Below are 27900 nucleotides of genomic sequence, written 5' to 3' on the forward strand. Positions count from 1 at the left end.
CTCCTCCCTCCCCCTTTCTTGCCTCCTCCTTCTAATACTGCCCTTCCCCCTCCCTCAGACCGGCCCCTCCCCCAGCACCGCCCCGCCGCTCCCCCACTCCCAGCACCGCCTCCGCACCCCCGCACCGCCTCCTGGCGCCCGCGGCGGCGGAAGGACTTTAGCTGCCCAGAGTCCGGGGAGGTGGATTTGGCACCTCTACCCGGCCGCAGTCCGGGCGTCTCCAGGCGGCCACCCCAGCTCTCCTGCATGGAGCCTGCGGAGCGCGCGCAGGCGGCGCGGGACCGGGTCCCCAGGTGGGCGCGCACGGTCCGGGACAACCCTCGCCCAGCCTAGGGGTGTGGGGATCGGGGGTGCGGGACGCAGGGATGCGAGGGTGTAAGGGTGCGGGATTTGGGGGTGCAGTGAGTGGGAGGGTGCGGCGGTGGGGTGCCGGCGCTTGCGCGTCCCTGGGTGGAGGTGCGGCTCCGCTATTCTCGGCCGGCTGTTCCTTTCTGCGTCAGGGGAGGGACCAGGGCGCGCCCCTCGCGTGTGGTTCGAAGCTCTGGACGGACCACCGCCCCTCCCCTCGGGGACCTGGGGGCAGGACCCTGGGTGGGGCCCGGCAGCTCTGTGCCACAGGTCGCACGTGCGCGAGGAACTTTATTACGGGGCTTCAGGGTTTTTCTTTTTTTTATTGTAGGATTGATCCATATGGGTTTGAAAGACCTGAAGACTTTGATTATGCAGCTTATGAAGAATTCTTTTCAACCTATTTGGTGATACTCACTAGAAGAGCAATAAAATGGTCTAAACTTCTAAAGGGAAGTAGTAGTGTCCAGAAAAGTATAACAGGTGAGTTTGGAGTTTGGTCCATCACTCACGCAGCCAACAAGTCACTGGCTGTCAAATGCTCCTGGGAGCAGAGGGGTTCGGATTCCTCAGGCCCCTTACCCTGGGAGGCTGCCTTGAGTCTGGCGTGTGTATCTTTCCTGCTGCTCCGGAAACCAGATTACAAGGCAGGTAGGTATGTGTCCTATGCAGGCTTAAAGTTGAGGCTCAAAACTTTTAATTAAGCTAGAACTTACACTGTTGAGGTACAGAGACATCCTTTCTTCCCTTTGAGATGGGCCTGTTTGCCAGATATGAATGGGCCATGCCATCTTTCCAGAAGAAAACCGATTTCATTTCCTACTGCTCAAAGTGAGATTGGCCAGAGCTCTCCACTTGTCCGTTCCTGTAACAGAGCTTTCCCTGCTTCCTTCAAAGTGAAAGCCAGTCGGTACTGGACTCCTCACCTCTTCTCCTGCCTCAGCCCCACCCCTCCCTTTCTCTGAGCCTGGAAGCCTCCACCCTCAGGCTTCCTCCCTGTTCCTCCAGCACACTCCTGGCCTGTACCGGCGAGTCTTTGGAGTTCTTCCCCAGCCTCTCCCCCAACCTGTGCCTGGTCTTGTTCAGGTGTTGACTTGAATGCCACCTCCATGAGGCCTTCCTGAGCTCCTGTCTTAAACAGCACATCCCCCCATCATACCACATATGCACACACTTCCTACTACCCCTTCCCTGCTTATTTTCTCCTCATTGTCTAATGCAGTGCAGATCTAATTTATTATATCGTTTGTTTACCCTGCTAGAATCAAGGATCCATTCTTGTTGGCAGGGACTGGCTTCAGTATTTGTTGAATGAATGAATGAAGTGTTTAATCAGTATCTGCCAGGCAGCTGGTGAGGACATTGGTAGGAGTGTGCCCTGAGAGTTAAGGGAACTCAGATAAATGGTGCAGAGGGGCATATGGGGGCTTCCTGAAATAGTACATTAATGACAAGAGGACAGGAGTCAGCTGCAAGGGACAGAATTGTGTGACTAGAGTGTTAGGGATGTGTTTAGGAGGGGCCGGAGATGGAGCCAAGGGGCCCTGCACTGGGCCACATGTAGGCACACATCACATGACCAGGCAGAGAGAAGCCAACTATAAAAGGATTTATGAGCAAGGGGGTGAGAAGACCTATTTTTGCTTTTAAAGCAGTTAGTGAATAGGATGCAGAGTGGCCCTACCACCCAGTAGGTGCTTGGAAAATACCTGAGGAGTTAATTGAGAGGGCTGCGTGTAGGTAGGTGGATCTGGGACCTTACTGTCTGTTAGGTTTGGGGTCAGGAGGAGGCTGTCATCCCAAGACTCTGGGCCACTGGCGTGTCCCTCGACCCAGCCCTCTCTCAAGACTGTTTCTGATGGGAGTGCTTAGTAAAAACTCAGGTAAACTAGCATTTCATAAAATCAGCTGGAAGGGACCTTAAAGGTTGGTCCTTTGCTGCTTTACAGACTCCTGAAGCCAGTATCCTGTGTGCATCCTACATGAACCTTATGCTGATACCCATCCCTGTGTGGCCCCCGTGTTACCGTGTTTCCAGCAGCATATCTGCCTTTATTTTCTCCTTTTAATTCATTCTTAAAAGTTGATTGGTCTTTTTGTTTTCAGAAGTTACACACAAGTATATAAAAATAAACAGTTTGTGTACATGGTCAATCATCTTAATCGTATTAAAAGATGTAAAGTGACATGGAGTTTCTCCTGCTTTAGACCCCAGTGTCCCATAGAGGTGACCACTGGTGATTGTCTTTATGTCTCCCCCTAGGAACCAGGTTTGCACACACATGAGTATGCACACACGCACACATGTGTACAGATGGAGCAACCATACCCACGGGTCTGCATTTGGCTTTTAGTGCAGGAGAAGGCCTCTTGTCCAACATGGTTAACTCTGGACTACTGACCCAGAGGTCAGTTAAAGTGGAGAATCACTACAGAATGTACAGATGTACGTACGTGCATAATAAGCCTTTTATTTTTAAACCTTCTATTTTTATGTAAAACACAAATGCATGTTCATCCTTTGATTCTAGTTATCTTCTTTTCTTTGAATAGGGTGGGTCCACTAATTTCAATTCTGTATCTTTCCTGCAGAATCCACACTCTCAATTCATTTTTCAGTAGTGAAAATATTTTCCAGTATTGTTTTTTTTTCTAAGTAGGGCAGGAATAAAAGCAATCTGACTCCCCCGCGCCGATATTTATTCTTCTCCCTGTCTTTTGCAGTTATCTTACACCTAATTGAAAGATTTTGTTTTCTTTTTGCTTTTACTTTGAGCACTTATCTAGCAACTCTTCTAAGACTTTAACTTGGTTTTTGTTGAAATAACAATTCTTTCTTGCTTGCTTTAATATCTCTTTGATATATGTTATGTTAGTTAAACTGTGTGGTTATGGTAACAAGTATGATTGGCATAACAGGTTCAGGAGCAAATATATTGGATTCCTGGTGACCTTCAGCCTGGGGGATGGGATTCAGTGTCAAGTGGCCTGATGTTCTTTCAGGAAATGGGGACACAGATAAGTTCAGTGAGTGTGTAGGCTCACACAGTTCTGTGATCCAGGGTATTAACTGCTGGAGCTTGGTGTGGTTTCTGGGTGTGACAGTCAGGGAACTTCCCAGCACTGGCAGTGCTCTGAGAGAGTGGGCTATTATGCATAAACAAGATTGGATGAGTTATTCCAGAAAGGGGAATCCAGTTTTTTCCACCCCATATTCTAGGCTGACTATAGTGTAGTAAGATATGTGACATCCCAGGGAAGAGATGACATGGTAATGGATGTTGGACCCACAGTGTGAACATTTATAGCCAGGGAGCTCAGTTTTGGAACCCCATCTTTGAATATCAGCAAGCACATCCTGAAATACCCTTTTGATCCTGTTCTTTCACCTTGTCTTGCTTTTTTGGTCCTATCATGTTTTTTCTCTTTTGGAAAAGGACTTCCATCTGTATTGCCTATCGTGATGTTTCAGTAACACAAGGATCTGCAAATCTTGGCATTCAACATGTCTTCAGATAACAGCTATAGTTTATGCTGTTTGATTACACTATTTGTGTATATGATGAATATTATCTTTTCATTTTTCTTTGTCCATAGCAAATATCCACCAGAAGCCCTTAAGACAGCTTGCTCTTTCTCCCTCAACCTTGAAGATCAAGTTCAACACACTTCGTCTTACCTTGGCCTAGCACCCATTCTTTTTCCTTTTCATTTCCCTTCTTGGTGTGAAGGGGCTCTGCAAGAGAAAAAGCCTCATAGCTATTTGCATCTTCTGGACCTCCTTCCTAGTAGCTTAGAATATCAACACCATCTAAATTCGAAGTTAATTGCAAAAATAGTTTTTCAAAGACAAACACCAAAAAACGAGATTTCCTTTGTTGGGGCATACAGTTGGAAGTAAATTCTCTGGGGTTCAGCCTCTTTTTAAAAAAACTTCCCCACTGTTTTTTCTTTACATTTTACACTTCTGCAAATGTCAGTGATGACCTGTGGGTGAGCCCTGCCCTTGGGAAAGTGTCCGTTTTGAGGCCAAGTGAACTATTTTCATTCTTCTCTAAAGAAACATTGTTCGGAAAACAAATATCAAAAAGTAGCAGAAGTCTTTGGTCTCTGAAACTTCTAGGTATTATTATCACTGTTACAACAACTAAGATTCATTGAGTCCTGACGGTACTTCAGATATTAGGCTGAGCACTTTATTTCCGTTTTACAGATGAGAATACTGAGGCCTGCTCAAGGTCTGGGGCTAGGAAGTCACAGCAGAGCCAGGTCTGACTCCAGAGTGAAAGGTTTAACCATTTTGCAACTTTACCCTTTTTTACTTTATATTATAAATTTATTTTTCAGAATTTACAGTGATCTTATTGGTGTACTGTTCTATGAGTTTAGACAAACACAAAGAGTCATGTTAGCCCCACCACAAGCAAGATTTAAAACGGTTCATCATCTTCCGAATTCCCTTTGGCTCTCCCTTTGTAGCCAGTCCCCCAACCCCACCCCTACACCCCACCCCAGGCCACCGTTGATCTCTTCATTTCTGTAATTCGGTCATCCAAGGATGTCCTATAAATGAGATCATACAGCTTATAGCCTTTCGAGTCTAGTTGCTTTCATTTAACATAAATGCCTTTGAGATGTATCCATGATCTCAGGTGTCTCAATAGTTCATTCTTTATTGCTGAGGAATATTTCATTGTACGGTGTACTACAATTTTTTAATCTGTTCATCAGTAGAAGGACATTTGGGATGTGTAAAGCCAACATTATAAACATTCACACAGAGGTATTTGCGAAAACTTAAGCTTTCATTTCTCTTCAGGAAGCACTTAGGAGTGGGAGTGATGGATCATACAGTAACTGCAGACTGTCTTTCCAAAATGGCTGTATAACTTTGCTTCCTCACCAGCAACGAATGAGAGTTCTTGCTGGGCCCCATTCCTGCCAGCACTTTATATTATTAGTATTTTTATTGGTCATTTTTTGTTGGAAAGACTGTTCTGTCTGCATTGAAGTTCCTTTGCAATTTTTTCAAAAAGCAATTGATTCTATTTGTGTTAGTCTGTTCCTGGACTTTTTCTTATATTCCAATTAGTCTATGTGTATATCTTGTCATCACCGCAACACTGTCTTGATTCCTGTAAGTCCGTAGTAAGCCTTAAAATCAGATAGATAGTACCTGTTTCTTCCAATTTCATTTCAAATTTTTTGGGGGGTTTTTGAGTTCCTTCTCCTTTCCACATAAATTTTAGAATTAACTTGTCATGGTGAACTAAGTATTTCTCCTGGAACAGTAATAGGAATTGCATCAAATTTGTAGATCAATTTGGGAAGAACCGATATCTTAACAATGTGGAGTCTTCTAATCCATAAATATGGTTACATGGTATATCTCTCCACTATTTAGGTCTTTTTTGACTTTTGCAGCATTCAGCACTTGGATCCTGCAGATATTTAGTCAGGTTTATCTGTAGGAATTTCTCCTTTTATTTTTGGTGCTATTATAAATGATACCATTTTCATTTTTTTGACTTCAGTTATTTGTTATTAGTGTGTAGAAGTACCATTGATTTTTGCATGTCTTTTTTTTTCTTGCTACCTTCTAAGTTAGAATAGTCCCCACCTGCATTAGGACTGACCCTTCTCCCTTGCTGGTTAGCAGAGAATGGTTAACAGCTCCTTCAGGTCATTCCTGGTGATGATGCCCTCTGAAGGTTCATGAAACCTACAGCCAAACTTTAGTATAAATCATACAAAGTTGGGGGGAAGGTCAGGCTGAATTATTAGTGTCTTTGGTAGGCTTAAAAATAAAGCTTATGCTTTTCATGTTCCTGTAACAATATGAATGGATCATACAGAAACGTTCTTGCCAGGACATGATCCTCCAATGTGCTTCTAAACTGGCAAAGAGAGTGTCAAGTTTTCTTTGGCTTTTGGTGGATGGTTTTGGTCTGTTTTTTTCGCTCCTTCAGATCTTCCTTGTCATCCCTGCATCATTCTGCAAATATTTAGTGTGCATTTACTGCCTCCACATACCCTTCTAGGAGTGGGCAAATGCAGGAGGCTTGGCTCCCTGGAGCTTCCATTTTAGGTGCTCATGTACAAATATCAGTTGTGGATCACCTTGGAGTGTGAGTTAATAAGGTTTTATCAATAGTGCTTTTCTTGACTGTAACCTAGAACATTATTTCTATAATTTTTTTGTTGTTGTTGTTAAATGCAGTAGGTGCCTCAGATTTTTTTTTTTTCTTTTTATGTAGCTTGTGGAATTTCACTAATTGCATGAACTTTTTTTTTTCTTAAGTGTAGTTTCTTTTAAAATAATGGTATTTATAATATACAATCGAAGGAAAACAAAGCTGTGAATATTTGCTTTGAAAATGAACTGTTTTAGGGGTTAGATTAAGGTCATTAAAAGTATAACAAAGTATAACTGGGCTTTCTGTAATTAATTTGAATATCAGTCTCATAAACCTTTCCCATCTTCCTGAGAAGTTATTGAATATTGATGAACTGAGGTTGCTCATGGTTTTTGGCTTCTTTTCTCCCAAATGTAGTGGTTCTGAATTTACAGAGGTTAGCTGCAAAACAGGACCTCTGCAGCTAAAGCCCATCCACTCCCTGCCAGACTCATCACACAAACTCACAGCTCAGATACTTGCTGTTTCCTGTTTTTAGCCTGGCCTCTCACTGGTCTCTGCCCCCTTGGTCCATCTTCTACATAGCCGAACAAGGTTTTCCAGAATACCCAAGCAACCTTGGTCTGTGCTGTTTCACTTTCACCTTCAGGGAAGGACCGTGCATCTGATCCTGGCAAACTAGGGCCTCCGAGTCTGTCTGCCCACAGCTGTCCTTCTGGCCCTCACGGCTCTGCCTGTAGCTCCCAGGACCAGCTGGGGGTCTCTTCCTGCTCCATGTCCCTTCACTTGATGTGGCTTTTGTACCTCCCGCTGTCCTGGTATTTCCTCCTATGCGCAGTCCCTATGCAGACACCAGCTCTGCTCTCTGCACCCTGGGTCACAGTGACTGTTCTTGGTCCAAGTCACCCCTGAGCAAGAGCTAGGGGCCAGGTCTGTGGCTAATCCATTTTCATGTCCACCGTGCCTGGCACAGTGTGTGTCATCAGTGGTGAGGGAAGACCAGAGGATGGATCTTGTAGCCCATGTCTCTTTGTGTGGACAGTGAAGTAGAAGTATCAGAGGCTATTGCAGCCTCCTGTCTGGTTGTGCTCTGTTTGGGATGGAGAGCAGGATTCTGTAATGAGTGTACGTACCAGTTGTGATGGAGATGTATGAAGTTTTGCACATTTTAATGTTTGACTTAGGGAGAAAACTGTTGAAGTAAAAGCATTAAAATTAGTGCAGTTTGCTCAAAGAGCCCCTGCACCAGCTTTCTGACCTCAGGAAATGCTTGTCTGTCCTGAAGCAGCCCCCTCTCTTGGTTTCAGTGAAGCGCTATATCCGGAAGGGTGTTCCGCTCGAGCACCGGGCCCGCGTCTGGATGGGGGTGAGTGGCGCCCAGGCTCAGATGGACCGGAACCCTGGCTATTACCACCGACTTCTCCAGGGAGAGAGGAATGACAGCCTGGAGGAGGCCATCAGGACAGGTGACGTGCAGTATCCATCCCTTGGGTAGACGGCAGCCCAGGCAGGAGGAGGAGCAGATGTTATCCCCCAAATTGTCTTTGCACCCGCCTTTGAAGTGATGTTGATGAAGAAATGAACATTGCTAAAGATGCACCAACTGATTTCAATTTGAAATTATATTCTTCTCAAAGAAAAATCAAAATGTTAAGCGTTCATGAGGGGAGAACAATATCTTTAATTCATTCAGCAAATACTTGAGCGCCTATCTAGCAGGTAAGGAAAACGGTAATAAAAAGACCATATTTCTTCCATGAAGAATCCCTCAAGGAAAGTGAGAAGGCTGCTGAGCAAGCAGTCATAATATAGTAGGATCATCGCTGTAAGGGATTTGTGCCTGACAGTAACACACGAGGACTTAAAGAATCAGCTACCCACGTATCGTAAAGCCACACAATGGAGTTTCTTTTTTTTTTCTTTGTGTCTAACTCTTAATGTCTAGGAATGCTGATATTTTTGGCTTCTAATTTCTTTTTCCTCCATTTTTTTCAATAGTTGCATAAGCTCCCTGGCCGTTAGAAGTTCAAAGTGCTCAAAAAAAAAAAGTTTAACCTAAATAGTTAGATTTTTAGGAAATACTTCTGCCTTTCTGATTTTAACAGTTTTTGAGAAGTATAGATTTAAACACAAACAGTTAATTTTAAAAAATCCAATTACTTTAAAGTGCTGAGACGTTGGACTGACTCGTGACCATGAGAGAGTAGCGTGTCCCCAACATAAGGAATGCGAGTGCTTCAGTTTTTGGAGTCTCAAATCCCCAGGGCAGAAGCCAGTGGAGAGAGCTGGGGCCACTGAACCTGCTGGTTGCATCCTGATTGCATAGCAAACCATGGCCAAAGGCCTCAGAACAGAAGCTGTTGCTGGCTTTGCAGGCACAGCCTGGGGGCGTCGCTTAGCAGGACCAGAAATGCTGATATGGATTAGGACCAGACCTTAGGTCCCAGTGAGGGCATGCATATTAAATATAATAGAATGTTGCTGTTTGTTTGAAAAATAAATTTAGGAGTTCTGTTAGTGCCAGTGTTTTTGGATAAATATTTTTTTTAATTGTGGTAAAAATACATAACATAAAATTTATCATTTTATCTTCCCCAAACTGAAACTCTATCACCATTAAACACTAATTCTCCCCTCTCCCTCCCTGTCCCCAGCCACTGGCTCCCATTTTTCTATTTTCTTGTCTTTATGAATTTGATGACTCATATGAGTAAGTCATACAGGAGTTGTTCTTTTGTGGCTGGCTTATTGCACTGAGCTTCATGTCCTCAGGTTCATCCATGTGGTAGCGTGTGTCAGAATTTCTCTCCCTTTTAAGACAGAATAATATTTCATTGTATGTATATGCACCATTTGGTTTAACTCTCCATCCGTTGATGGATGCTAGGGTTTCTTCCACCTTTTGGCTGTTGTGAATAATACTGCTATGGACATGCGTAGACAAATATCTCTTTGGGGACATGTTCCCAGAAGCGGGATTGCTGGATCACATGGTAATACTGTCTGTATTTTTGAGGAATCTGGATAAATCATTTTATAGGAACAATAGAATGGATGCTTTGTGTCATGTAAGCATAGACTGAATGTCCCTGTCCACATCTACCTCTGTAATGGGAGGAAGGGGCTTTTCCTGTAGAAAGATTTCAAAACATATGGAAAAATTTTCATAATAAAAACTGTTACATAGGAATGAGCACAGCTGGTCATTCTAGTCTGAATTATTAAAAAACACTCATTGCCTCCTGATCAATTCCAGTTTTTGAAATGCTTAGAATTCCAGGGGGGAAAAATCTTTTTTGTAGAAAACATACAGTGAAAAATAATGTGATTTAGGGGACTAAGCTTGCTGTTCTACTAATGACTAGTTTTTTATAAGCAAAGATAAGGCCCAGGGGCCAGAGGTTGGGAACAGAATTACTGTTGCAACATTTTACAGAAGCTGTGTAGACATCGTACTAAAACAGAGGTTAGAGTTCCTTAGGCACAAAGGCGAGATACTCTGTATGCTTATGTTATATAGCATGACAGAGAAAGCTAATGGTTATGTGTACTCTCTGTTGAGATCTGTAAGGGTGTGTGTGTCCCAATCCATTTTGGTAATCACACATATAGCACCCTCGCAAGCACACTACTATCTATGTGGAGTGTGTAGAGTCAGAAAAGGTGTAATTGTTTAAGTTGACATATATCCTCTTTGTTCTGCAGAGTTAAAATATAAAACTCAGCTTTAAAAAGTCAGCCGTCGGGTCAGTACAAGGCACAGTTTTTTCTTGGTGACCTTGTCCAGCACTTGTGCCCCTGCACTGGGCCATGGCGTGGACTGGCTGGGCCATGCCAGCAGGGCTGGGCTGAGGAAGTGGATGTCTGACAAGCAGGAAGAGGCTGGCCAAAACCCTCCTGCAAACAGGGTCGGCAGTGCCAAGTTTATTTCATTCTTACTTCGGTTTTGTCTGTTTATCTCTGAGAGGGCGTCTCAGTGTGTTCTGACTCCTTGTGTTTTCCATCTTCAGACTTTGGAAAATTTTCCAAAGTTTTGTGCAAACTGTTCACTTGTCACCTGTGGTCCTAGAGTTAAGCCTTCTCCTAGCTGAGGATGGAGGTACAGGCAGAGCTGTGGGGCAGAGAAAAGTGAGGAAAAATTGGGGACCCTGTAGCAGCTCAGGCTTCAGCCCGGAGAAGGGCACTTTGCTGCCACTGATTTTGAGAGAACTGGCTATTGGGGCCCACTGGCGTTTCCTGGGGTGCGAGTAGAGAAGGACAGGGGTGGGTGGGGGAGGGGAAGAGGGGGTTCAGGGGGTGCCCTCCTCTTTCTTCCTGACTGCGGTCGTGCCCAGGGCCTTGACTGTGGAGGCCGCAGGTGCCCGTTGCCAGTGAAGGGCAGCCAGGCTCTTCTGAGGTGATTCAGATGCGTAACCAGAGTTGAAACCATTAAACCCTAGACAGAGCCCAGCCCTTCACCAGGTGGGATTTGAGGCCTCCCTTAGGGGTAAACACAAAGAGGATTTGGGCACATCACAGATTAATCTTCTCTTCACACCTTTCGAATAATTCTATGCCATGAATTTCCCCGCAGATATGAACAGGACCTTCCCAGACAACGTAAAATTCCGGAAGAGAAAAAATGTTTACAAACCTGTACAATGTGCTATTGGCCTATGGGCACCACAACCAAGGTGTGGGGTACTGCCAGGTAAGCCCTCAGGAAGGTGAAACCGATCAACACCCCCACAGACTTAACAGGGATGTTCTCCGTGTGTATGTTAGGTATTCTTTATCAATCTAGTTCATACACTCCCTAAGTCATAACACCTGCACTAGCTATGACTTTAAATATTTCCCAGTTAGAAAAGCAGTAAAATCTCTAAAGATTTTATTTTGTATCAGACCACAGTGAGAGAGGGTCAGGAAAGTTGGAAAGCAGATAGAAAGTCACTTAGGTGAACACAGGGCTGTATTTTCTAGAACACAAAGTAACCAGCACCTTATTGCCTCGGTGCAAATTGTGGGCAAGTGTGTGTGTGTGCACGCATGCGCATGCACACGTGTGTGGGGTGGGGGTATTCTTTGAGGCTATTTCTGGAAGTCGGATCTTCCCTGAAATTAAAGGTAATGATATGCCTCATCACCTGACACTCTCAGTCATCTCGTTTTGGATTTGCCTCATGAAGCGCATGTGAGGTGGGGAAGAATCATTTCTCATTCCTTCCTGAAGTGGTCTCAGTCTGGAGTGTGTTAAAGAGACACTTTTAATCATAGCAGGGAAAGCAAGCAGAGCATGAGTTAGCAGCAGCACAGCAGTTGTGTCCCCTGTGGGTGCATGCGTGTAATGTGGCTGCCCTTCCCTTGAGACAGACCTTTTTGGTCTCTGAGCTCTCTGAAGGCCGGCAAGGCCTGAGCTGACTAGTGTTCCTGGCTAGGTGTTGGCAAGAGCTCCCTGCTGCCTGTTACCCGGAATGCTACTTGTCACCATGGCTGTCACAAAGTGGGAGTGGCTTTCCCTGCCTTTGAGGCTGCCATGCTCCTGGAGGCTGAGTCTTGTCTAAAGGTTCCTGGTGAATGAAACCCATAGTGATTGGAAGTTTACATCTAACAGTCGTGGGTGAGGTGAGGGCTCCAGAAGTTCATCATTAAGGCTAGGGAGCCGGGAGTATTTAGGTCCTTAATAAAGTTTGAACAAACATTTGTGTAGCGGGAGTTGCTTTGCCAGCTGTGGTCCTATGTGGACAGCATGTGGCATGGCTCTGGGCTCCGCTGAGGAAAGGAGGGAAATGGGAGGAGTGAGGCAGATCCTTTTGAAAAGACCAGCAGCAAAGAAGCACCATAGCTACTACTCATATTCACCTGAATAATTTATCAGGTTGTGTTTCTACATTGCTCTGTTACATGGGCTAGTGCCTGCAAAAAGATAAAGCTGGGTGAGTCCGTTCTTCTCATACAGAATTTCTGTCATTCTCAGCTTTTATTACTGTTATTAACTTATTGTCCTGAAACAAGGACTGGCCTTTAGAATATGGGGAGGTAGGATGGCTGAGAAGTTGTTCGAAGATTATTCTAGTTATTGTTCTTGTGGATTTTAAAAATAGCTTAAAAAAAAAAATAAACCACACAATATTAGCCTGACACCAAAACTCTGTTGGCTTTTGGAATATATATACACATGAACGCGCACGCATGTGTATGCGCACCACACACACACACACACATTGTATTAGTTTTCTGGAAATCCATGACAAAGTACCACAAGCTGAGGGGGTGCATATATACACATGAACGCGCATGCATGTGTATGCGCACCACACACACACACACACACACATTGTATTAGTTTCCTGGAAATCCATGACAAAGTACCACAAGCTGAGGGGCATGAACAGCAGGAACTGAAACATCACCAAGGTTGGTTTCTTCTGAGGCTGTGGGGGAGGATCCCCCACATTTGGTGGTCTTTGGCAATCCTTGGAGTCTCTCAGCTTTTAGACACATGCCCAATCTCTGCCTTCCTCTGTACGTGGCGTTCTCCCTGTGTCTCTGTGTTCATTTTATATTGTTGGTTGACAAATTTGGATCTTTCTCTTATTATTAGAGAAATACATACTTGTAGAAAATAGAAGCAAGCAAAAAAGAAGACAGAAGTGGTCTGAAACTCAGCCACCCGGAGATAACACTAACTCACTGTTTAGTGTCACCCTCCTTGCCAGTGTCCGGCTGCTTCTCTCAGATAAGAGAATCACATACTTCAAGTATTTTAGCAACATCTGCCTTTTGACAAATGTACACTGTGAATTTCCCCAAATAATCTTCAACATGAAAGTCTCTTTCAGCATCCCCATGTGTCAGATCATGTTCCTTAGGGATTTTATGAAATATGGTCATTGGTATAGTTTCTCCTCTGATATAGAGTTTCCTGCTGTTAATTTTTTAGAAACCAGTTGTAAGTTGTATTTTATCATAAGGCTACCATGAGCTGAGGAGAGCACCTTTGATTTTAGTATTCTAAGGCAGTATTCAGAGGAATTTTTTAACCATTTTCTTTTTCTTCCTTTTTGTATAGGTTTGACTAAATGCATTACTAGATCCTCAGTCTCTCTAAAGTACTACTGAAAGGTCATTCTAGAATTATGCAAGTTTTAGAGAAGAGCAAGGGAAATGGAAAGTTAGTAGGTAGCAGCCCCCAAATTACAGACCCTAACAGTGGTTTAAAACTTGACACAAATTTCTGTTTCTCATTTTTCTAATTTCAGGGAATGAATTTTATAGCGGGATACCTGATTCTCATCACAAAAAATGAAGAAGAATCTTTTTGGCTATTAGATGCCCTCGTTGGAAGAATACTACCTGGTATGTTGAAATGATTCAGCTGACAGGTCAAGATTTAATTAAAACATAATTGAATTGTTTGAGATTTGAGGTTAAAAATCCTTTTTGCAGTGGAGTTAAAGAGAAGAAAAATATTTAAGGTGATCGGCTCGATCTAGAGCAGTCAGTCATTTGTGTCTTAGAGCTTGAACTTGGCTGAGACCGTGTGCTTAGCTCATCTGTTCCTCAGTCTGTACCATTTGTGTTGAGGCTTGTTGGGCCTTATTGTATGTCTTATTGATCACAAAACCTGAGAGGTTCACTTGGTTTCATGCATGTATTTGTTATTGAGTTTGTGAATGGTCGTAAGAACACAATAATTGTCAACTGTTATTACTGTTAAGATGAAAATCATTCCTTTTATACATTTCAACTTTTCTGTTTATTAATGAATACTAATTATCTTAATTACAAATTAATTAACCAACAATTTATATGTTAGTAAACAACCATCGATTTTTATAATGCACAGTATAGACTATAAGCTGCAGAGTAGGCCCACTTTGGGAAGAGAAGTGGCCAGAGCCCTCTTGGTGGGAGAGGACTTGGGGTGAATTCGACCTTCTGTCTTCCCCAGCCATGATCATGGTGATGGTCACAGTGAGCATCATGCTTAGCCTGAAAGGCAAGCCTAGTTGCGAAGTCCTCATGATCGGTGGATCGGGAGGTTACGGCTCTTCATGGCAGTGAGCCCTGGGTCGGTCTTGTTTTCTTTGCCTGCCTCAGAGTTTCCTTCCTGTTCCTCCCCTCCCCCATGCATGCTTCTCTGAGTTGGGCTAGAGCACCCCAGGACAGTGCCCAGGGCCTCCTCTGGAGAGCTGGCTTACATCTCCAGGAACTTTGTGTTGAGACATGAGAGCAGTGTGCATGTAGCATGTTTCAGGTTCCACACTAAACTGTCCCAACATTTTCATTCAGTCCTCAGGACAACTATATCACATAGACACAATTATTAATCCATTTTACAGATGAGGCAAGTAAGACCTAAATCCCACAGCTGTATGCCAACATTTTCATTCAATCCTCAGGACAACTGTATCACATAGACACAATTATTAATCCATTTACGGATGAGGCAAGTAAGACCTAAATCCCACAGCTGTATGCAGCCCAGCCTGGGTTCAGATCCATAGCTACATGACTCTAAGCCCTTGGCAGATGCCCCATGGAAGAGGGAGCCTGAGTGGCACCATTAAAGAAAGGCTCTCTCTCTCGAGAGGGAGATGGGGCTCTCCTCATGCTCGGTTCCATTAACAAGGACTAAGGAGGACATGCCAGAGGCCAGACTGGATGGAGCTGCCTCTGAGGAAGGGCATGCTGGGGAGGTCCTGCCTGTGAGAAAGAGTCTAACGTGGGAGAGGACTCTAGCAGTCCCAGTTTCAACACGAAGGCTTAAACTGCAGCAGTTGGGAAATTATGAGGAAGAGGGTGTCAAGAGACTTTCCAAATGAAATATTGACAGAGCTTTGTAACACACTCGCTGTTTGCTTCAATTATGTCCTACAACTATATTACAATGAATATTTATATCCACAATCAGTTAAGTTCTGGGAGTTTGGGCAGTGTCAGTGAACAAAACATAAAAGGCCCTGCCCTTCTGGAATCTCATTGTAGTAAGAGGTCAAACAATGAGCAACAGCAACCACAACACAACTCATAATCAATAGGTAAAATATATAGTTTTAATATTCATACATGCAGACCCAAGGAAAAGCCACGAGTCTGAAAATCTGCCTCAATAAGTAGAAGGCAGGGAAAGACTGAAGAAAGAGGCTGGCCACTCCAGTCTGGTAATTAGTAGAGTTTATTAAGGGAAACTTACAAATGAGACGTGTCTTGGGTGGCTGCAAGATGAAATGGATCCCTGCACTGCTTGGCAAGTACCAAAGAATTATATAGGGTAAAAGGAGGAGTAGTCACAGGTACTAGTACATGTTTAACCAAGTCAGGACAACAATCTGTTCCAGAAACCAGCACATAGCAGGAGGCAAGGGAGAGGTGACGATTTATGTCAGAATGATTACGATCAGACAGCTTCTAAATGGAGTTTGCAGAAAGCAACCTCCATTCTGGCCCAGGTCCAGCATGAGTGACAGGCATCTATCATGTCTTGGAAAAGTCTCTCCTCTATACTCAATAAACAAAATTTAACTGCGTAAATTTAAAGACCTAACTGGCTTTATTAAATGATTCATGAATCAAGCAGCAACTTATTTAGCAAGTGGGGAGAGAGTTTGAGGGGTTATATAAGATGGCGACTTTAGTAGAAAGAAGGGCAGGACAAGGAAGTCATCAGCAAGACAAAAATGAAAGTTCATTGGAGGAAAGTAAGAGTTCAGGTGATGACAGCTTCTCATTGCCTGAGCTGCAGAGTCTCCATTGACTGGGCTTGTTGCTGAGCAAGAGGAAAATCTTCCTCCTACTGGATGAGTAAATTAGGAAAGTATTGTGGTCTGTAATTGACTCTCTTCCTATTGAGATCTGTAACTGAGGTCTTCCTGTTTGGGGTAGTTGGATCTCAAGTGGTACGGTGTGCGTGCTCTCTCTACAGACCTTCCCACCTCCAATTTCAGTTGAGGTTTCCTCTCATTTTCACAATAGAGTATTAGGAGGTGATAAATGCTGACTTAGAAAAACAAAAAAACAAAAGCAAGACTCCACATTGCTCCTAAGGTGATAGTGTCCTTATAGAGACTGGTTTTAGGTTCACGAAATGTCATTTTCTGTCATGATTAGGTTTAGTCAAACTAAACTGCAGGGCCATCAGGTCTGGATTCAAAAACGAAAGAAAATATCAAAGTAAAAATGTTAGGGCTGCGGGAGAAAAAAAAGGATTAATCTTGTCATTGCAGGGCTCTCCAAATGGCAAAAGGGCAGCTCTGTGTCATGTTCACTGAATGCTGGTTGCACAAACTAGATCATTTCGGCACCACAGTTATCCTGCTTTTAGTTGTTTTCTTTACTTATACAAAAAATGCAAATATGTTCTTATTTCAAAAGTTCAAAAAATATAGTACTGATTATAGAAAAAACAAGTGACAGTCTTCCTTTACTAATACTCTCTTCCCATTTCTCTCCTACGTGGAGGTACTTATTATCATGTTATCAATTTATTGTATATATTTCCAGAATTTTTTCTGTGCATTTATATATACATATGTGTATAAGCACACAAATTAAAGAGTGGTAATTAAAGACATAGGAAATAAAGAAAACACAGATAGAAAAGATGAACTGAGGCAAAAGCTGGTTATTGGAAAAACTGACAAAATAGACAAACCTCTGGCAAGACTGATAAAAAATGGATAAGGTATTTAGAAATGAAAAGGGTGCTATAATTTGAAAATCTGTAGATTTTTAAAAACCATAAGAGAATAGGAATAAACTGAAGAGACAAATGGATAATTTTGAGATAACAGTTTGACGAAGCTGACTTGAGAGCAAATGGAACATCTAAATGGGCATATGCACAAACATACAAAATATCTTCACAGACAGGCAAAATCTCGTCAAAACTTGAAGAGACAGATAATTCCTTTATTTTTTATAAATCTTGCAGAAAGTAGAAAAACCACTAATCAACTCATGTTATGAAGCTAATGTAACCTTGCCATCATGCAGGCTACTCTTACTGATAAATACAGCTATACAAATCCTAATTTAAATAATAATAGCATTAGCAACTGGAATCCAGTGATGGTTATGTATTATTATTTTTTATCTAAAGAGTTTATCCCAGGAATGCAAGGATGGCTTAATCATACAGAAGAATCAAGAGCAAAGTAAAGCAAAAGAGGCTTGAAAGAAGATTATTGAAAATTTATTATAATGCTATAATAATGAAAATTTTGTGGTAGTAGGTTATGGATGGATAAACAGAATTGAGTGGCCATAAATCAGTTAGTCTACTGATATATCTCTTAATCTGTGGGAACTTGGTATGTAAGATAAATTGATTAGTGAGGAAAGAAAGACTATTTAAAACATCATTCTTTGGCAGTTCACCGTCTGTATGGAAGAAAACAAAATTAGACCATTATTTCTATTCCAGATGGATTCAAGACTTATGTGAAAAAGCAAACATGTAATTTACAAAATAGAAAACCTGAATGGCAACAGAGTTATGAAAAGATAACCAAGTTTTCCTGTAAGCAAAGAGATGCAGATTTAAACAACACTGAAGTAGGACATCAAAGGCTTCAGCACAGCCCCCTGATGGCTGCCACTTCTGGGCCAGTGACACCCGATTTCAGAGCAGTTGAAACAGGATAAAAGTCAGTATTAGAACTGAAGACAGCATTCTGTTACTGTCTTCTCACAAAGGTGCAACTAGGGGCAGAGAGTAACTTCATAGTCAGAGGACCCGCCACACCACCTCCTGCCTTGTTGATGGAGCCCTCCTCAGGCACCGCTGCCTCCAGGATTATTACGTTGTTGCATAAAAGCTAATAGTTTCAGTTTACTTAAAGGATTTCACTTTTTACACATAAATGCCTCTATGGTCCTAAGTCAACAGAACATAAACAAGCAATGTCTACACACGAAATGTGGCAGTCATACGTCCATGTGCAGAATTCAGTCTCATGCAGACCTCCTGTGACATCAGGCAGCCTCTTAGGGAACTAATGGTGACTGCCCTGATTAGTCACCACTTAAACAAAGACATCCAGTGAGAGGATGCAAGAGGAAAAGCAGAATCAGCTACTTTGTGGTTAGAAGAGGACTCCTGAGACTTGCAGAAAATCCATGTAAGGACCAGGCTCTGAGTTCCTGGTGCTAATGATGCCATCTGACTTTGAAAATGGAGTGGGGAGTGACATCTTGGGTAATTACATTGAGTGAAGAGTGAAGAGTCAGTGCAATAATGAACTCATTATACATTGGCATCCTGAAAAGCTGGTCGGACCTGTTTTCCCTTGAAACAAAGGGAAACAGGTTGTTAATTGCTCCTCACAGAAATACCCCAGTTCAGACTAGAGGGTGTGGCCGACATGAGGACTGATAAGGCATATTCTGTGTGGTGAGGCTCACAGTCCCTGAGGAGTAGAGGTGGAACAGGGCAAGGATCACTGGACTCCCTTCATCTCAACTGCACCAGAGCATGTAGGCCACGTGTCCTCTTGATTAACTTACCTGTAGGGTCTCCCTCCCGTTGTGTGTTGCATTCCATAGCCTGTGCCCTACTCCTGTGAGACGTGTGCTTGCTTTTCCACAGGCAGGCACTTCATCCTTGGGCTGAAGAGCATCAGTTTTAAAATGAAGACTACACAGGTTTGAATTCAGCTCTAGCACTTACTACTTATGTAGCAATAATCACAGGCAGGTTTCTAAATCTGTGCACCCCTACCCACACAGCAGCACCCACACCTGAGACAGTACTCCTGTGCCTGCCCTGCACACCCCACTCCCCGCCCTCCCGCAAAGCACCATTCAGCCTTCTTATGTGCTGACACAGCCATTAGGTTGTTTGCAAAGGTGAGTGTCCCCAGGAGAATCATGTCTCGGGGCCCAAGGTTAGCGAGGCCAGTTCAGGGGCTGTGTAGGGTGTTTCTTTGTTCCTGTGCGCAGTCGAATGCTGGCCCTGATGTGTACTCTTCTGCTCAGACCGTAGTTAGGGCAATGCTGCAGGTAGGGCCTAGAAGGAATTGTAGTTTGTCTCGCTTTCAACAATCAAGGGCAAAATACATTGAGGAAGGAAAATGGAGAGGTTGGGAGGGTTTCAGTGATCTTCTCCTGGTGACTGACTCAGACCTGTGGCGGTATGGGTTGTGCTTTTGACATCTATTTTGGGAAGCTGCTGTAAGCCTCTCTAACCAAGAACAAGGTCGTACTGTGCTTGCAGCTTAAATGTCTTTCTTGGCAAATCCTCTTATCACTCTTGCTCTTAAACCTGGCTCTCTCTGAGACGTCACTCATATAATTGGGTTGGCACTCAGGACACTCTTGAAAGGAGAACAGAGGACCTTTGCTTCTTTCTCTCCAGATGGACCAGAATATTGCTGAATTAAAAAGGAAAAAGAGATCAAATGGCTCAAAGTTTCAAGAGTTAGATAAAAAATACATGAAAAGGAAGGTTTTTTTTAATCCCTGGTATTTTATAACCAAATCGGCTTCTATTAAATTATTTTCAGTGTACTTTAGTATTTAACATAATTTATTTTAGCTTACTTTTTGAAAGTTAGCAACATGGCTGTGATAGCATGTCAATATTTATAATGACTATTTTAAAATTTTAACCAAAAGATTTCATCTCGTCCCTTTGCCATGGTGAGTGACCAAACTGCGTAGGAGCAGCAGGAGGAGATACTATGTTTCATAGTATGCAGAATGTGTGCAGTTTCCTATTTTATTACATAGGTTACTTACTAAGTTTTTATAGCAAAAATTAAGAATTAAAATTTATTATAATACATCACATTGACAGGCTAGAAATTTTTTTGGCGAGAAAAGTATCCTTCAAAAGATACACATGCTGTTGGAAGTGTTGGTTTGTCTGTCTGTCTGTCTGAGCTTGTGGTCACAGAGCTGTAGGAATGACTGCCTGCCTGCCAGCGCCCGAGCCCTGTAATGAGGGAAGCAGAGTGGCCATGAGGTCGCCTTAGCAGGTTATGCTGTCCGTGTTCCGACAGCCCAGGGTCCCCAAGCCACTAACAGAGCAGAGATTTCTCCAAATTAAGCTGTCATCCCTCTAGGAATGAACGAGAAAAATTTTAGACTTAACGTTGCCTCTGCCTTTCTGTATTCAGAGTGGTGGGGACACTTGGCTCCTTATAGAATTTCTGGTAAATGTAAGGAAAGGTCTTCTGCCCTAATGTTGGAGAAAGCATGTGGGGTTCCATGGGAACCTTCTCCCAGCAGCTGCACGTGTACATATGTCTCTGCACACGTGAGCACATGCATGTGGGTTGACAGCGTCTGAATGTCCATTGTCCAGGAGCTGGTAGAGTGGGTTATGGCCTATCCTTGCAAAGGTGCCTTACAAAAGGTATGTGAGGCCATGTATATGAGGGTGTGCAAAGGGTTGTATGTGCAAAGAGTGTGCAAAAGGTCCTCTTTGCAAGGTAAGTAAATCTGTTAAGTGATATTGAAAGAATGGGGCAGGCCAGTCAAACTGCTTAGTGATGATTAGGTTATCTGGGGACAATGGTGTGGGGGGGGCAACTTTCACTTTTCACTCTATTGTGTAATGTTCAAATTTATTGTAAAATAGGGAGAAATAAATAAAAAACACAACACTGGTAGACAAGGGAGAGTACGTCCTGTGCTCAGAGGACCCAGGATGCACAGGGGGTGTTGGCACGCTGCTGGAGAAGCCATCATGGCCGAGGCAGCCACTGTCCTCGAAGCTCCAAGTTTGCCCCATTAAGGGCACATGTTTTACCCTTTACCCTGTGGTTTAGGCCAGATTTTTCCAATATTGTGTTCACCCGCGCTGTTTGCTCTGGGGAGGGGGGTGGATGCAGGGGAATGGGGAGGGGCTGCCTGCCTCAACCCCCACCCCTTCCTTACTCTGTATGTGGGTGTGGCATGGTGACACTGAGTTGGCTTGTTCCTGCACACTTGTCCTCCACGGCCGGGCCATAGCCACCTCCACCCTGAGGTTTGTCTTCCTCCCAGGAAGGAGCTCGCTATGGCAGGGCTGTCTCTGCAGCCCAGGTGGTCCTGCGCCTGCTTCACCCGCCCCCAAACCAAGAATCCTGTTGTGAGTAGATCCCTGACTGCAGAGACTGTCTCCCTCAGTTGACACGATGGGAAAAAGGCCCATTTCTAAAGTTTTATTTTTCTTGTGATAAAATAGACATAACGTCAAATTTGCCATGTTTATCATCTTAAGTATACATACAGTTCAGTGGCATCAAGTGCATCCATATTGTGTAACTATCGCCACTGTCCATCTCCACAATTTTCTCATCTTCCCAAACTGAAACTCTGTCCCTATTAAATAACGGCTCCCCATTCCCCTCCCCCAGCCCCTGGCACCCACCATTCTACCTATGATTTTGATGGCTCTAGGCACTTCACATAAGTGGAATCATATACGATTTCTATTGTGACTGGTTTATTTCACTTAGCTTGATGTTCATCCATGTTGTACCATGTGGCAGAGTTTCCCCCCTTTTTAAGGCTGAATAATATTCCATTGTATTTGTAGACCACATTTTGTTTGTCCATTCATCCATAGTAGACACTTGGTTACATCCACTTTTTGGCCGTTGTGAATAATGCTGCTATGAACATGGGTGTGCAAATATCCTTGCTTTCTGCCAGCAGATTTTAACCGATGCCCAGCAGGGCCTCACTATCCAGAGCCCCCAGGGATTCTGGGGGGCTTTGTTTGGGAATATCTTCCAGGAGCCCCTGCATCCGCACAGCACAACATCTTGCCCCAAGTCTCTCCTCCTCTTCTGGAGAGTATGCTCCACGAATAGCCCTTTTTTCTTTCCCTGGCTGAGAGGAGAATGAGGGATGGGGCTGGCAGGGGCTGTGGTTTATGGACCAAGTGATACACATTTCTGGGTCTCTCTCCTCATCCCCGTGACAGATTACTACAGCCCTGCGATGCTGGGCCTGAAGATGGACCAGGAGGTCCTGGGGGAGCTGGTGAGGACCAAGCTGCCGGCGGTGGCGGCCCTGATGGATGGGCACGGTGTTCTGTGGACTCTGGTCGTGTCACGCTGGTTCATCTGCCTGTTTGTGGACATCCTGCCTGTGGAGGTGAGTGTGTCCCCCGCCTTGCTGGGACCAGGGCTGGCTGAGGTCACCGTGCAGTGATGCACCATTTCTCTGTTTCTCTGTAGACAGTGCTTCGAATCTGGGATTGTTTGTTCAATGAAGGCTCAAAGATTATCTTCCGGGTGGCCTTGACCCTAATTAAACAACATCAGGCTTTTATTTTGGAAGCCACCAGTGTTGCAGACATTTGTGAAAAGTTCAAGGAGATCACCAAAGGGAGTTTTGTGATGGAATGTCACACTTTTATGCAGGTGAGGTATGTCTGTGTGTGCTCAGCCTGTGCTTTGCTCTGCTATTCCATTCGCTCAGCCCGTGAAGTGGGTGTCCTGGCTTTGCACTCGACCTGTCTGTCTGGCAAAGCATCTGTCCCTGAGTTTCCTTTCGACCTCTGTCTTAGCCGAGTCCCTTTACCCCTCCCTTCTCAAGCAGCCACTTCTAGGCCCATTTCCTGGCACCCAGGGCCTGCTGACAGATACGTGGGGGCCACCTGCCTGGAGTCTAGTGGCTGCTGCCCCTCCTCCTGTGCCATCAGCCATGCAGCAGCTTGCCCTGAAGTGGGCAGGGTCCAGTGCCGATGAGACCTGCTGTAGGGCCAGTCCAGGTTTACCAGGGCAGAAGCATGGAGGGCTCAAGGACACAAACATGTCTAATCCACACTTTACTTTCTCTGGGCCTAGGAGGTGGCAGAGTTCTCTGAGTCCTGGCGCCCCTGCTGAGCCTGCTGCCTGTGCTTTTGGTCTCAGAGGGCTTTTCTGATGACCCTGTCTACAGGAGGTCTCCTGTTTCTCCTCGTCCTAGTGGGGTCACAGGCTATGTACACCAGCGATGCCCAACCTTTTTGACAGCAGGGACCAGTGCTCCTATGAGAACCTAATGCCTGATGATCTGAGGTGGAGCCGAGGCGGTGATGCTAGCGCTGGGGAGCAGAAGCAAATACACATGAAGCTTCGCTCGCTTGCCCACCACTCACCTCCTGCTGTGCAGCCCGGTTCCTAACAGGCCGTGGACTGGTACTGATCCATGGCCCAGGGTTTGGGGACCCCTGATGTAGATGACTCAGACCTGCTGAGTGAATAAAGTGGGAGCTGCACCCAGCAGGCCTTCCGAGGAGGCCACAGAGCTGGGGCAGGCTCAGGCTGGTAAGGCAGGTTTTAGATGGCCTAGTGGGAAGAGGGTGAGAAGTGGGAGCAGAGCCCAGAACTGGAATGGCCCTGGAGGGAGGTAATGACTGCTGGCACTGAGCAACCTTGAACTAGAGTGCCTGGCCCACCTTGCTTTTCACGTTTACATTTGAAGTAATTACAAATTCAAAGGAGGTAGCAGAGGGCACGGGGATGTATTCATGTGGCACATTGTTTCTATTCCTGGGAAGGCCAGCTACTTCGCCACACCTCCCTGGAAGGGAGCAAGCACTTTGCTGTGGCAGATTTGGCTGGGAGCGGCTAGGGGCGGCCTGCTGGTGACTGGGACCGTCTTAGAAAGAATCTAGGGCACCGAGCCAGAGATTTCCTGCCTTGAGCTTTCTCCACGCCACTCTGGAAGTGAAGCGGGGCAGCTCTGGGGAGTGAGAGAAAACCCAAGGCCTTCATCCTGGGGCTCCAGCAGGGAGGGGGTTTCACTTTTACCTGGCCTCAGATATGACCTCCCCTCTAGCTGCTGTGGTGGTCACCAGGGTCACATGCATCTTCTGAATGGCTGGAGGGTAAGCGGTCATGAGCGCTGACATTTCAGCTCATACCAGGCCATACTCACCAGCCAGCAATCTCAGTAAAGAGGAGGTGGTGACGACGGACGAGAAATGTTGAACAGAAACCAATAACTGATTAATTTGGAGGCTTATCAGGTAGCACTTGGAGCCCATCACCCATGACTAAATGCCTCCTCTGGAACGAGTAACTTCTCCATCCTCGAAGTCTTCAAGTAGCCCAGTGGCCTCTTGCTGAGAATGTTAAAGGGGACTCCAAGCAGCAGATGGCAGGATTGTGCCTCTTCCAGGTGTCATACCAGTCTGTATGTGGAGGAGTTCGTAGGAGCTGGGCACTGAGCTCAGGCAGAATCATAGCTTGCCCTTCTCTGTATAGCTGCTGGCAGGTTTCATGATTTCTTTTAGACTCAGTTTCCTCATTTATAATAGAGTGGAGATGATAAGTCCTACACCCCAGGGTTGTTTAGGTTTTTTTGTTTGTTTGTTTTTAATGAGATATAATTCCTAGACCATAAAATTCATCCTTTTAACATATGTAAGTTCAGAGGTCTAGTTTCATTATCTAGTTTCATCATTTAGTTACAAGACATTTCATCGCCCCAAAAGAGAACACCATATCCCTCCCCAAGCCCCTGGCAAGCACCAGTTTACTTTCTGTCTCTGTGGATTTGCCATTTCATATAAACAGAATCAAACACTGTGTGACTGGCTTCTTTAACTCAGCCTAATGCTTTCAAGGTTTTTAGCTCTAACTAGCATTATCATTTCAGTGTTTAGCAGAGTACCTTGCACACAGTAGTAAGTACTACTATTTATAAAGTCCAAGAAGCAGCAAGGCAGTTGACTGGTCTGCCCGTGAGCCGGTTGCAGGTGGGTGAGCTGTCCACAGCAGGACTTGGCCCAAAGGTGCTCTGTGAGCATGGCTGGCTCCAGGGAAGCACAGAGGATCATGAGGACACTGGGTAGGTTTTACCAGTTTACCCACATCAAAATAAAAACACTGTGTAAAGAAACATCGTGTATCATTGCATAGAATAGATGTAGCCATTCAAGGGAAGTCGGCTGGGAAGCAGCTCTAGTATAGTGAGTCTTATTTTCTCAGCGATCTCTACAAAATTGTATATGTAGTTCTGTATTTAAAAACAAACAAACAAACAAAAAAAGCACAGCACTTGCAGTCCATACATCAGAGCTCTCTGAAATCCTATACAGGAATCTCTAGAATTTCCTGGAGAATAAAAACAGTGATCTCATATTGGAGCTCGGTGGAACATGAATGGGCAGAGGACAGTTGAACACTCAGAGGACAGTTGCACATCTCAGAGGACTTGATTTACTTCCCACTTTTCAAGAATGTGGATACTTATATAGATATTCTTCCTTGACCTTTGGTGCCATGTATTATGAAACTATGGAAGAATTTCTGAAATGAAATTTTTTAAAAAAACTTTAATGCTAGTTACACTTGGCCTAAATTATAACCGTGAATTTCTCAACATTTGGCCTAATTTATAACCGTGGATTTCTCAGCAGTAACTGCACAAATGATTATTAATTTATTCATAAAGCTGCGATGGCACATACCCTAGTCTGAAATGTTTGTTTTCATGCCAATCACAACACTGCCTCTGGAGTCCCATGGCTGTGGCCACCTGCGTGCTTGCTCTCTCACTGAGGCACAGTTTTTTCTCCTGACTGTGAAGCAGTTTTCTCTTTTGCTAGAAATTAGTCTGAGGCTCTTCTGCTTCCACTTCTCAAATCTGGTTTCTTACGCTTTACTTAGTCTGCTTGTGAATGGCCTGACAGGCTTCAGAGCTGCTACAGGATACATACAGTTAAAGGTTCTAAACAAAGAGAACAAAACACAAACACCAAAAGCAAAAATGCACAAACAGGAATACTTCGAACTCAAAAACTGGACAGCAAATGAAACAAGTAACAAGAGTGAAGAGAAAAAATATTTGCAAACCAAATATCTGATAAGGGTTAATATCCAGAACTTATAAAGAACTACTTGGGACTGAGGGCTGTCCTCCCTCACTGTGCAAGAGGCCAGTTTTTGTTGGTCGGTCTGCCACAGCCTAGCCTTCAACGGGACAGCTAAGGTAAAAACATGTTTTGGGTTTGTTTTTAAAGTCTTTCCATTTCTCTTTCAGAAAATATTCTCAGAGCCCGGAAGCTTGTCTATGACCACTATCACCAGGCTTCGAGAGAGCTGTAGGGCCAAGCTGCTGGTGCAGGGGTGACTCAGACTTTCTCCCCTCTCCACTGACCACAAGACTTCATTTCCAGAGTTGACCAATTTTTACTGCTTTCCTTTTTAGTGCTGAAAATACTTGATGTCTCTACACCTTAGTTGTGAATTTTTTTAAAGAGCAATATAAAATCATGTCATTCTGTAACTGATTGAGCTGTGAAGTCATAAATTTCTAAAAATATATTTTTACCTGAGACAATAATATATAAAATGTAAGAGATGTGCATTTGTATTTAATAAAGTATGTCAATACCTATGACTGTGTGATTATCAGCTCGTCGGCCAGTTGAAAAAACCAAACAGTGAATGGTTACTAGTGTTATTAATGCCAATTAAATGTTTTACTCCTTTCTGTGGCAGAGCATTTACCTTTATGGAAGGTTTGTACATGTACCAAGTGATTTCTCTTTAGAAAGAATTCTTAAAAATGATTTTTTAAAAATTATTATATGAATAAACCAGAAATAAGCATATGTGATGTAGGGAATGGCAAGAGTCTGATTTGGGCCGAGTGCTCAGTGCAGCCACATCATCCTGGACCCCTGGAGGGAGAAGACAAACCCAGCAAGACCCTCTCTTCTGGGCTTGCAGCCATGAACCTCCCTCCCTGCCCTGATGGTGGTGCTGTCTGGCTGAGAAACCCCCACTCACTGCCTGGGCAGGCTGAGCTCTGCATAGGACAGGCCAGGGAAGGCAAGGACAAACAGGGACAAGTGGGGAAAGGTTGGGGACACAGAGGGGCAGGGGGAGACAGGCAGGTGTCCAATGGGGGCAGGGTAGATGAAGGACATGCAGGGACACATTAGGGCAGCTGGCCTGCTCAAGCCACCCCCAGCACCCCAACAGGTGTTACCTGTTGACACCTGATTTTCCAAAATATCCTTCTGTTTACAAACATTTCCATCCTCATCCCATGTCTGGACTGTGGTCATCTGTCAGCAGCCCTGAAGCTGTGGTGAGTTTCAGCCCCAAAGGGAGGCACAGCTAAGGGACCCAGGTGATAGCAGATTCACCTGACAGCAGCAGCCTGGGCTGTCCTCATCTCCAGCTGTGGTCACTATGAAAGTGGCTCCCTTCCCTGACAACCACTGATGAAGCTGGACCAGGCAGGACTGAAACAGTGTGCTAACGTCCTTAATTCATCTTAGATGTTATTCAAGAGATAACTGTGGCCTGGGTAGGTCACCAGAGCTTAGGGAGTCAGTCCCCCAAGGTACAGCTGAGTGTGGGTCACTGGTATAGGGTTAGCACAGCTACCCAGTGGCCTTGGACTTCCTAGTCCTGACACTTTGACACCTGCTGTGTGGTCCTGAGCCTCTCACCACCAGAATTGGTGAGGCACGCGCTGTGGACAGGACAACCTG

General features: G+C 44.4%; 1 protein-coding gene across 1 annotated transcript; it reads left to right on the top strand.

Annotated features, from left to right (window-relative positions):
- Window positions 1–68: 68 nt before the first annotated feature.
- GRTP1 (growth hormone regulated TBC protein 1) lies at window positions 69–26776 on the top strand. Its single transcript, XM_006909348.3, is given in 9 exon segments — window positions 69–293; window positions 680–831; window positions 7793–7951; window positions 11059–11104; window positions 11106–11175; window positions 13727–13823; window positions 22384–22556; window positions 22640–22825; window positions 26436–26776. Coding segments are annotated over 9 exon segments (1020 nt in total). The 5' UTR covers window positions 69–246; the 3' UTR covers window positions 26526–26776.
- The last annotated feature ends 1124 nt before the right edge of the window (window positions 26777–27900 follow it).

Source organism: Pteropus alecto, unplaced genomic scaffold (assembly GCF_000325575.1).
Source record: "Pteropus alecto unplaced genomic scaffold, ASM32557v1 scaffold13, whole genome shotgun sequence".
In the NCBI taxonomy this organism is placed as follows: Eukaryota; Metazoa; Chordata; class Mammalia; order Chiroptera; family Pteropodidae; genus Pteropus; species Pteropus alecto.